Source organism: Dysidea avara, chromosome 1 (genome assembly GCF_963678975.1).
Source record: "Dysidea avara chromosome 1, odDysAvar1.4, whole genome shotgun sequence".
NCBI lineage: Eukaryota > Metazoa > Porifera > Demospongiae > Dictyoceratida > Dysideidae > Dysidea > Dysidea avara.
Genome location: NC_089272.1, coordinates 11,994,981 through 12,007,570, shown reverse-complemented (window position 1 = coordinate 12,007,570; position 12,590 = coordinate 11,994,981). Strand labels below are relative to the sequence as shown.

Genomic DNA, 12,590 nt, shown 5'->3' with positions numbered 1-12,590 from the left:
CAGTATTCATAGGTTATTAGTGATAACTACATAACAGTAAGCAAACCAGTAGAAGGAAAATAGAGATTTTAAGTTGGATTAGGGATCAAAAAGCTAAGTAATGAAACAAGAGCAGCATGTGAAGTAACATCCGGACACCAGACAATTTCTGGTCAATTACACAAGGTGCCAGCCTACTTGTATCAGTCACCTGTACTGCAGTAGTAAAATGTGTTTATAACTTATACTTGTGGTATTCATGATCACCTGCACAACCAGTTTTTAAGCTAGAATGAACAAGTCATCAGTGCATCTGTTCATATTAGGGATAGAGCCACTATATATTCTAAGCCATGACAGCATAAGCAAAGTTTGACCATATAACTATATCATTCCAAGGCAAGTAGAAGGCCTTGACTGATGTCCTTATAACTCCTTTCCTACAAAGGCCCAATTGGATCTATAGAAACCCTTTCATGTGGCCAGTAGCTACCCTTTGAAATGCTGTACTATCAGTATCAGTGAGTGGTTGATAAGTAATCAGCTCTACAGTACATTGGTGGTCCCAATGTTTGAAACAAACATTCCAAGTGTTAGAAACACAGGAAAGGAGAAACAATAAAAGTTAAAATGCCTGGTCAAATTGCTTGATGTCCACTCAAGTTTTGCAATGCCCTGTCAGTATGACAGGACATGTATGAAAAGTTATTTCACACACTGAAGAGAGGTCGCCTATATACCTGCAAATGTGTACTAATGTTCATTTAATCACTAATTCAGTCAGATTGAAGTATAGGGATTAGATTTACATTAGTACATATATCTGAAGGTGTAGACAACCTCTCTTATGTCACCATTCCCTTGTTTCACTACTTTTTATTAATTGATCACTAATCTAACTTAATATTTCAATTTTTCCTTCTGCTTGTATATAGTACATATGTACTAATGAGCTACATCTGATAAAAATCGCAGTAGTGGCAGACGAGGACTTTATTATTGGAATTTTGCTATAATAGCATAATAAATTCTAACAAGGCCAGACGTAGGTCACACATTCTTACAGTACTTCCATTACAAATGAACAAATTTGTGTTTGTTTTGATTTGTCCCATTTGCATTGTCATAATTTGTTTACTACCACTTACCTTCATCTTCTAATAGTTCCATGTTGACTCGATCAGTTGTTGTTTATCCATCGCCGTGGCGTGCCATGCAGAGCTGTTGCAAGGTGTAAATAAAGTATGATTGCTATAGAGCATGTAACTATTTGTACATCTGCAAAAGTAAGTTTTGCTTGTGTAGTTATTCCGCAATTCCGTTATTCCGTATTCCAAACTTCCCTACAGATATACGACTATTGGAAATGGTGTCACACGCCAGTGTGATTTCCATATTTGCATGGCATACTAAGTTTTTTGGCCATTGATGGAGTTCTGGAGATTTTGCGAGAAAGGATTAGAACCTGTGAACAAAGCTTGTCACCATCTTATGCTTTATTTAACTACCTAAGCATTAGAATAAGGCTTGAAAGACAAACTCCCACATCATACCCTGACTACACCATACACCCCCAGTACACATGCATATACTCTCTCACCCAATGGGGTTGTGCCACCACAGCGGTTGGCTACTGATAATGACTTTGTAACCATACACAGAAGCAAAAACACATCACCATACACTACATTACTATCATAATTGACAATTTACATGAATGCTTGGGTGGCAGAGTGGGGGCTAGCATAATAATAATAAACTTATCAACAACAAAAAATTTCAGAACTGCTCAGCCCAAGCAGCCCTAGGAAAAAACCTGATGGCATTTTTTTTAATGACCATCAGGGAAAAATCCAAAATAGCTCCACTCTGCCATGTAAGTAAATTGTGACAACCCACCTTATACACCCCCTGCGTCATGTGAGGCGTAATGCAACACATTATTTATTCTTGTGGGAGTTTATTTTCTTTTTTAATTCACTACGTTCAACCTCCAGAAAATACATTATAGTTTCACTACTGTACTGAGTTACAAGAACAGAAATGCGATGATACAATGACACTGAATAAAGTTGCAACAAAAGAAAGGTGTGACTTTGTTGAATTCTAATGACCAAAGAGGTTCTAAAAAGCCATGTATCATTGATACCAGAAGATGTGTACAGAGGCTAGAGGAACAGAACATACCTTGGTGTGGCACTACCATATAGAACAAGTTTTTTTTTGGTGGAAAAGGGCAGTCAATTGCTTCCACCACAGCAGCTTGTATTGGACTGGACTACTGGACTCAGGTTTTCTTTCTTTTTAGGACACATTTGGGCAACTGGTTGGGGTGTAACTAATCACTGGACTGGACTACTGGACTGGAACACTGGACTGGACTACTGGACTGACATATTTTTGGTTTTTACACATCCTGAGGTTGGTTTTATTGAGTCTTGCTAGCTAAGGACCTTCAGAAAACTTGCAGTCTGCTACTAAAATGATCAGTGTGAGGAGTGGGGTAAGCTAAAACTGACTTCTCACTACTTGTTATGCTTTACAACATATATACACTTCGTTTTGGAGATTGTAATAAATATAGCAATAGCTACCAAAAATCATTTTACTATATTTGTGCTACCTATAAACCCTTGAACTAAATAGCTCAGACCCCTGGACACAACCTATCCCTTCTAGACAATCTATTGTAGTTAAATTCATTCCTACATGCAATATACAAACTCATTGCACAACTGTAGGGTTTTTCTGCTATCATGATTAGTTCTTACATGTGCTGGTTGGTGTACTATAATATATGACCAAATTTATTAGCATTGTAAAAACTTGCTACTATCTCTAAGACTTTATTGTTGGTTAACCATAACTAGCACATTCCCTGCAGCATACTGATAAAGAGTACAGTATATGTACTGTAGAAGAACATAATAGAGGTAGAAGTAAATTTTTGCTTATTCCACTCCTCACACTGATCATTTTAGTAGCAGACTTCAAGTTTTCTGAAGGCCCTTGGCTAGCAAGACTCAATAAAACCAACCTCAGAATGTGTAAAAACCAAAAATATGTCAGTCCAGTAGTCCAGTCCAGTGTTCCAGTCCAGTAGTCCAGTCCAGTGATTAGTTACACCCAACTGGTTGTACCTATTGTTACACAGTGAATGTAGGTGAACATACTGCCTGTTCATCTTAGGATTGTGTGCAATTCTCTCTGTTGGCATAATCTCTATTGTAAGACTACCACTTGTCTAATCATTCTGTTCTATTCTGTGAATGCTATCACTAGGGACCTGTGAGAAGGCTTAAAGCCTGTGAACACAGGGATCATGAAGTACAAACCATACAGTACATGTGTAGGTAGTGTCATAGTAACCATGTATCCTAAATACTTGTTACAGTCATCAAGTCAGCTAAATTAAGTGATGATAGTTAACTGTCTTGCTATTCCATAGCTGAAACATAGCTGCAGCTGGTAATGTTGACAAGTCTGGCATGATCACACTTTTCTTGTGTGGGTTTCTTTATGTGTAGTTTAACTACATGAGACTAGCATACTTATGACCAGTTGCCCAAATATTTGGTAAAAAAGGGAAATACCTGAGTCCAGTAGTCCAGTCCACTAGTCCAGTCCACTAGTCCAGTCCTCTAGTCCAGTCCAGTGATTGTATACAACCATCACCTAGGGAGGTTTTGAGGTCATGGGGAAGGTACAAGCACTGGACAGGTGTATACAATCACTGGACTGGACTAGTGGACTGGACTGGTGGACTGGACTACTGGACTTAGGTATTTTCCCTTTTAAAATCAAATATTTGGGAAACTGGTTGTAAGTATGCTAGTCTCATGTAGTTAGACCACTCCCCCACATTTAAAGAAACCCACACACAAACTAAAGAAAGGTGTGATCATGCCAGACTTGTCAACTTCAGCTATGTATAGAGGTTCTAATAGTTCTTGCACGTCAACAAATCTAAAACAGAAGTCACATGCGGTAATTATAGTTTAAATTTCAAATTGAATGAACTTGATTGGTTGAAATCTTGAGCACATGATTTCACTTGTTGTTGCTGTCGTGCAAAAACTATAGAACCTTTGTATCAGCTATCGAATAGCAAGACAGTTAACTGTCACCACTTAATTTAGCCGACTCCATGACTATAACTTGTAGGATACATGGTTACTACAACACTACATACACATGTGCTGTATGGTTTGTACTTCATGATAAGACGAATGGTAGTCATACAATAGAGATTATGTCAAGAAAGAGAATTGCACATGATCCTAAGATAAGAGATAGTGCCAAGTAGACAGGTCCACCTGCATATTTTACATTCAATGTAGCAATAGCTACAATCAATTACCCAAATATGTGCTGAAATGAAAAGAAAACTGAGTCCACCAGTCCAGTCCACTAGTCCAGTCCAGTGATTGTATACAACCAGCACTGGACTAGTGTTTTTGATTCTTACTTTCATTGTTTTACATTCCTGGGTATATGCATGGTTGTGTTTGTTGCTGTATTTGTGAAAAAGAAATGCCCACTTGTTACATTCTCCACCAAAGCATCCTATTGCAGGGGTTGTATCCATTCACTGGAATGGACTACTGGACTGGAATACTGGACCGGACTATTGGACTGGTATATTTATGGTTTTTGCACATTCTGTGGTTAAAATGTAAGTCTTACAAGTCAAGGGTCCTGAGGGAACCTACAGCCCACTACTAAATGCTGAATATGAGCAGTAGAGTATGCGATAACTGTCTTTTAATAGTTTCGCTGTGATTTATTATGTCCTACAACACTTATTCCTTACCCTGGTGTATAGTGATGCTGTAGGGAATGTATATCAGCAATAATTAACCAGTGATCGACTTGCCAGTTGACAATATCCTTCAAGATATCCTTAGTGTAAGCTCAGGAATTGAGCTAGCATGGACGGACTTGTTTTCAGTGCTGTGGGACGCAATGATTATAATTATGCACATGCTGAAAGAATTTCTAATTGATAAGCCTTCTCCAGAAGTAAAGGTCTTGCCATGCAAGACTATACTACATATAGCTTGCTCCTTGAGCTCACGCTAAGGATATCTTGTCAACTGGAGAGTTGATCGCTGGTTAATTATTGCTGATATACATTCCCTACAGCATCACTATACACCAGGGTAAGGAATAAGTGTTGTAGGACATAATAAATCACAGCGAAACTATTAAAAGACAGTTATCACATACTCTACTGCTCATATCCAGCATTTAGTAGTGGGCTATAGGTTCCCTCAGGACGCTTGGCTTGCAAGACTCAATAAATTTTAACCACAGAATGTGCAAAAACCAAAAATATGCCAGTCCAGTAGTCCAGTCCAATGAATGGATACACCCCTAATGCAGACTACTTGCATACATACATACATAGCATACTCTGTTTTAAATTTGAATGTGTATTATCACCAGTACCATAGCTAGTGCAATAATCTTGGGACATGTCACACTCACATTCATTGACAAGCAGTTAAGACTAAAAGTGTGTTGAAGAGAGTATAACAGCCAATTTGTCTAACAAAACTATTGAAAAATACTACCAAAAACCAGTAATCATACACCAGTCCAGTAGGGCTGAGCGATATCACGATCGATACTAAAGCCACTATTCACAATACTGAATAGTTCACGATACTTACGAATAAGTCATTCATAGCTGGTGCTACATACAGTATTCCTGTAGGAAGTCTTTAAAGGTAGCATCAAACTGGCCACATCATCCTTGTTTACAGTAACAGTTATTGTAACACATGCTTTGAGGTTATGTTATGGTGATAAATTATAATTGATTTCCCTATTGTTAGTTCTTTGAAATGCCTACTTGGTGCTTTCTCTACCAAATCATTCAATTTTACAGATAAGAATTATGCACATGTATGATGATACTAAGCCAATGTGTACATAAACACAGTAGTGGTACAACACATAATACATGTAATAGTTCTAACACTGGCATGAGGGCTTTACCTGATATGTATGCCTGACAGCCCAAGGTCTGAGGGTATACATATCAGACAAAAGCCCCAATACAAGTGCAACCACTGATGTATTATATATGCATCCATGAAAGATTCAATTATGGGTTAGTACATGTGCATCATTTCAACATCTAATCCTCTAAATTTTTTTTTACACTGTGTCTTCGTGCAAATCTAGCAGTAGCTATCTCTCTTCAATACTGCTTCAAACATGGGAATTATAGTCAATAACAAAATAGTGCGATATCGATACTTTCAAAAATATCACGATATATTGCTAAAACGATAATATCGCTCAGCCCTACAGTCCAGTAGTCCAGTCCAGTGTTCTTACCTTCCTAGGATGATAAACTTTTTGGAGTCCTCTAGATCATCTACTGGTTCATACACTACAATAGTACTGGGTGGTATGACAATTGTGGGTATTAAGAAAATGTCACAGTATCCATATAGTGTTATAAGTTTTACACACATTTACCACACTATGTTTTACTCAGTAACATTTCAACTATCCATACAGACCATATGTAATTGCTGTTTAGCTTAAAGATACATATACCACAAGTAAAAGTTACTAATAGTGAGTACAGGTTATTTGCTAACTGCAATACAGGTACAGTACTGCTCAAACGTAATGTTGCACTCGCTCGCACCGCTTGATTGTAAATGATCAAAAACTCACTAATTAAAGGGTGTGGCACCCATACCTTCGTGAGTATTCATCCCATAAGACGTGAAGGAAATGGGTGCTGCGCTCTTTAATTTGTGAGTTTTTTTAATCACTCACAATTGAGCGGTGCGAGCAAGAGCAACGTTCGAAGGCTGGCACCACTTTTATATAATTATGCTTTTTAAGCTTCATACTTTTATTCAAGTGCCTTTTTAGTACTCCATTATGTGTTTAGTTGTAATGGTCACTGTCCCCAATTAGTATATATGATTATTACTATTATAGTGGGATGAGGAGTATAAAGTGATAGAGGCAGCTAGAAATGGAGACTTGGAGGAACTAAAAAGATTGAAGCAAACAGGATATAATTTTAATGTTGTTAACTGGGTAAGTATTATACATGTTATGTTGAACTACACAACGACCTCACTTATAATACAACTCTTAAAATTAGTACACTAGTATCTGTACATGATGTAATGTTACAGTGATATTGTTACAATATGCGTTAGTGTATTTTGAAACTTGCAATGTACGGGGCTCCTAAAATCTCCAGTAAGAGTTGATAGTAAAGACAATATTATCCAATTGTATAACGTACAACCTACCGTTTTCAACAGCCTACAACTATTAATTTTAAGGTGGCTGGGAACAGTTTCCATATGGTTTCTCCATGAAATTTGGATTACCTAAAACAAGCGGCCTACTTTTTTCCACGGACTCGACTCGCAGACTGGACTGACGGACTGAGCTGGAAACAGCTTTTAAACAATAATCCAAGTATTCTCCATCTCTTGTAACACCGGAGACACCAATATCGAGCTACAACTGCTGGTACTGCTCTTCCTTACAAGTCATGAAACTAACACGTGCACTAATTAATTAGAATACACTTATGATCCATGTGTACTCGCAGTGATAAAGCGTGATAGAGGCTAGTGTTGTAGCGTAGATGTTTTCTTTTGTTGCTTCAGTACTTAACACTAGCTAGCGTTAGGACTGTAGTGATGAGCCAGTTTATTTGCAAAGCCCCATCACCTTGCCTGGTGTTACCACCTAGCTAGCTACCTGCTAAGAATAATTACTGGCTCATCTCTACAGCTGTAACACTAGCTAGTGCTAAAACAACATCTACGCTACATCAATAGCCTCTATCACGCTATATCACTGCTAGTACACATGTATTGTAAGTGGATTCTAATTAATTAGTGCACGCGCTAGATTCATGACTTGTAAGGAAGAGCAGTACCAGCAGTTGTAGCTCGATAGTGGTGTTTCTACTCTCCAGTGTTGCAAGAGATGGATAATGCCTGGATTATTGCTTAAAAGCTGTTTCCAGCTCAGTCCATCAGTCCAGTCCGCGAGTCCAGTACGTGAGTCCAGTCCGTCGAATAAAGTAAGCCACAACAAGCAAGCTATCACCTGAAGCACCTTGTATTAACAGAAATCTATAGTTGTCTATCCTTTACAGCAAACAGGAACTCTCTGGGATGCATGTAGCATGGATTACAAACTTAGTCCTGCAGAGTGAACTCTTCTTCCTTCACTCTTGGCACAATGAGGCTAGATTTGCTATTTACCTCATTGTGCAGAGCTACTTTCTTATTAGGTCACACATTACTTCTATCCAAGTCACATAAGATTTAAAATGTCTTCATTTTAAATTTGCCATTACCGGGCAGAAGTGAGTATATATAAAATATCAGCTTCTGCACAATTGCATCTTACGTATCTACTACTGCTTGTCCACCAAAAATTTGACAGTCGTGTATTGAAAAACCAGCGAGTAGTTTAATAATAGTGCGCAGCTATCTCATTAAATGTATTGATGATCATAATATAATTTTATTCATTTGCACATGTCTATATTTGATAGGATCTGGTGGTTAACCACAGCAATGATTATATTTAAGCCTCAGTGATAGCTTACACAACCATGTTGAACTCTTATGAAAATTGTTCTGAGCCACCTTAAGGGCAAAAATTACAGTATACTATTTTGTTGTTTTTGTTTCTTTGATAAGCTAGCACAATACTTTATTTACTAAAGTTTTGTGTATCCTTGAAAATAATTTTCCAAAATGCTTGACATATCTACAGTAAATATTTGTCTGTTGACATAATGGTAACTAAAATGTCTTGATGATAAAATTATACTTATCATTTGACAAGGCAAGTGAGTAGAAAGCAATCTCAGATTAGTCACATACGTACAGTAACTATAACTTTTAACAAAAAATTGCAGTGAGTGACCTTTCATCATCGTTAACTTCTTTTGTTAATATACTGTGTAGTTAATGCATTAGAAAGAATAACTGACTGTTATATTAGAGTGTATGACTGCTCTATTAGAGTATATTTGTCATAATGTGGCCATTTTGGTCTGGCAAGTGCTGGGTCTGTCGAACTTGATTTTACATCCCTATGTCAGCAAGTTATAACAATTGAATTGCAGTTTTACAACAGTGTCATCTATCAGTGTAGAAACTACGTCACCCTGGTCATGTTTTGTCTGGGCAGGAGGTCATGTGGGTCTGTCCTGCTTTATAAGTATGATTTGGATTGAAAATGAATTAATTAGTTTAGCAATGAGGAAGTATATTAATTAGTGCATCATAGTCTAGTCTCAGCTTTTTTTGTGAGCTGTACCCACGTACAAAATTTTGTGTCATTGTCTATAGGAATGTGTGGAGCCATGCCCATTTATTAGTGTAGTACAGTCTGTAGGTAAATCTATGTCATTGCTGTCTGCAGGCTTATGTGGAGCCACATCCAGTAACCAATTATTTTTATGTACAAATCAATGTGATTATACACACAGTTATTGTATGAGTTATAGTGTAGACTTGCAGCAAGATAGCTTTTTTGTGAGACACACCCACTTATCAAGAATGTGTCATATTGTCTGTAGGCATGGAGCCACATTAACTTATCACTAAGAAGTTTGTATGGATGACAGAATACCCATTTATAGTACAGGGTAGCAAAAATGTTTTGCTATCAGTAAATGTACATAGCTATGTATTTTGAACCCCACCTACTGACTGATTGTTTAAAACTTGTACCTGTTTAGTTCTTGTATAGCTACCCATTTACTTAACTTACTGTAGTACTGTACAGTGGGATATTATAGCATCTGAAATTTCCTGCGAAATTTAAAATTAGTGGCAGAAAATTTAGTGATTGATGGCAACGCTAAAATTTAAATATCGCTTTTGATTAAAATACGCACAAAAATCCTATGTGGTAATACTTGTAGCAAATGCAAAACAGTTTTGTTTCAACTACGTAGTAGAGTGAAAACAGAGCAATTCATGCTGCATGGTATCATACGCGCAACCATTACATTGCTTTGTCTGCTGTCCTTCACATCCTGGGTCGTACTGTAGCCATTGTTAAACTATACACTCTAAATTGGCTGGGAGAAAGATTTACTAGAGAACAGGACCCTTGCTAACAGGCCTGCAGGTTAAATAACAATTACTTTTAGTTTGAGCTATTGGTTAGTGTGGGTCATGTGCACCTTTCAATATCTGCACTTCTTACTTCTACTCGCATAACCGTTCACAGCTGCATCCCTGGTTTTAGCTGGGCAACGTATCTTTCCAGAGTGTTTAGTGATGAAGCTGTGACCTTAGACTAAATCACGTGACAACATTATTATCATGATGCTAAAATTCTCATGAAGTAAATTTTAGTGAATGACCCCAAACGCTAAAATTAATTCCTTGCTACAAAAACCTGCTATACTGTCTGTTAGTGGAGCACCCAAAATGTAGCTCTTGGTTCATACCTCAGTTTTAATTAATCTAGGTCAAATGTGTGTCTGACCCAGGTTGTTATCCAGGTCAGCAATTGTGACCCAGTTTCACTGCTGTCAGTTACATATATACATAGTCTCATTGTCCTTAAAATTGTAATTTTCTTGTTGTTTATAATTACATAATTATCCCTATCACCACTGAACATTTAAAGGCTTCAGTCTATTGCTTCTAAACTGCCCATCAAACTATCATTAACCACGATAGTGGGTTCATAATAAGGTTCGCCCATGTTTTTTGCAAAAACTCTAATAGAACGTACACCAAAAAACCACCCTGGAAAGTATCCTCCAACTCAAAACCACCCTCTGGTGTTTATTTGCAATGAGTATTGGTCCACTAGTAAGTATCAAGTGAAAAGGAAACAGTACGTGTATTTGGGACAAAACTGAAATTTGTCGTTTTGTTCATATTATTATTATTCTTTTTATTCTGTTTCACTCATGTACAGCAAGAGTTATCCACTTTTTCATGCTAAAAGCTATATAGCCATGCTTACAGAGTCCTTCCGTGTGTCTCTGACCTATTAATATGCCCGTATTCCACAGATTGCCAATCACCCTATACCTTGAAATTTTCGAAGTTCTCTCACCGTTCACTATTGGCAGCAGTTCAGTATGCTAAAGAAACCGTATAACAATAAATTTACAGGATTCTATTGTGTGAAATCCTTTGTGCTTTGTTGTAGGGTTAGTCAGGCTGAAAGCTGTAACAGCACTTCTTACACTTAGAAGATCGCGCATAGTATCCATGCATGGTGAATATAGTATACTTCTTCCTGTAAGTGCACGATCACGATTTGCTAGAGCCACCATGAGCGCTTCAGAGACATAACGAAGTGATAGCTGTAATATCAGAGATTATTCATTGCTATGAAATTAGTTTCTATAAACCATATTTCCTTTCCAAGCAAAGCCTAAAGTTGGGTGGAGTACAAGTTTAATTAAAGGTTAAACAGTGTTAACTGTTAAACAGTGTTAACTTGAAGGTAGCCATAGCAACATTAGTCTATGGGACTGGTTAAACACTATGCAGGTAAGGTGTCAGTAAACAACTAACAATAGGGTTTAGTTATTGTGGTATGTATTAGAAGGTATCAACAACAGGTTTGCGGTGGTACCATATGTAGCAGCCTTCCTGTTCTAGATCATTCTATGCTATAGCAGGGTAGCAATGGCAGATAAGGAGCAGCAGTATCACTAATTGTTTGCAGTGCTGGAAAAGTTTTATTGAGTTGATATTAATACTGGAACTTATCAAGTATGGGAGCAGCAAAGTATTACTACAACATTATCATCAACCTCCACTGAGCTACAACTAGACCATTCACCCCAGGTTGACATCATGTAGATAATGTGGCTGTGGTAGGCATGTACTTTCAGTTAGCCTTTTAGATGCTATTGTGGCAGCAAGCATATCTTATTTCTGAGTCACAACTACAGCAGTTTGTTCGGCTCCACAGTTGACAGTCATGTGTGTATGCTAATGCAGGTAATTAGGGTACTATTAAGCTCTTATAGTTAGTTACAATGCTTAGCATGCCGCAGCTATATGCTTGTTGTCTTGCATAAGTCAAGGGATCCAGCATAGGGGAACCAGCAGACTGGTAATGCACCTGGACACAGCATGCATTTCATGGAAGAAATACATTCTGTAGAGGGGTATGACACTGGCTGAGATAGCACCTCACTTCCTGTTTAAGGCAATGATGTGGTAAACAGGATGGTTACTACTGTACTGTGATGTGATAATTAAATTTCTGGAAGTAGGTATATTTGGCTTAGGACTTTGAAGTGAGATCAGTTAAGCGGCATCTCCTCTAATGTCATAGCTATCCCTTAATGCTAGAGAAATGTACCTACCAATTAATTTGTTGTATGGTAGGGATGTACCCACTGATTAATTTGTTGTATGGTAGGGATGTACCCACTGATTAATTTGTTGTATGGTACCTACAGGGATACTGTAGGTAGAGGTGGTACTATACCTTCCTGGTGATCAGGGGTAAACCTAGACTCATGGTAAACACATAATTGTAGATCTTATATTTGTTTTAAGTTGTAGAACATCAGGATAACTTTACTATTAAAGATGAAAATTGGATGG

The 12,590-nt window shown here is 37.6% G+C and overlaps 1 protein-coding gene across 2 annotated transcripts in view; it reads left to right on the top strand.

Annotated features, from left to right (window-relative positions):
* The window catches only part of LOC136256525 (cyclin-dependent kinase 4 inhibitor C-like), a 77,887-nt gene that overhangs the window by 12,824 nt on the left and 52,473 nt on the right, over positions 1-12,590 (top strand). For both annotated transcript variants that reach the window (XM_066049514.1, XM_066049506.1), the window contains exon 2: positions 6,949-7,050. In XM_066049514.1, coding sequence (XP_065905586.1) covers positions 6,949-7,050 — 102 coding nt within the window. The remainder of the gene's footprint in view (positions 1-6,948; positions 7,051-12,590) is intronic.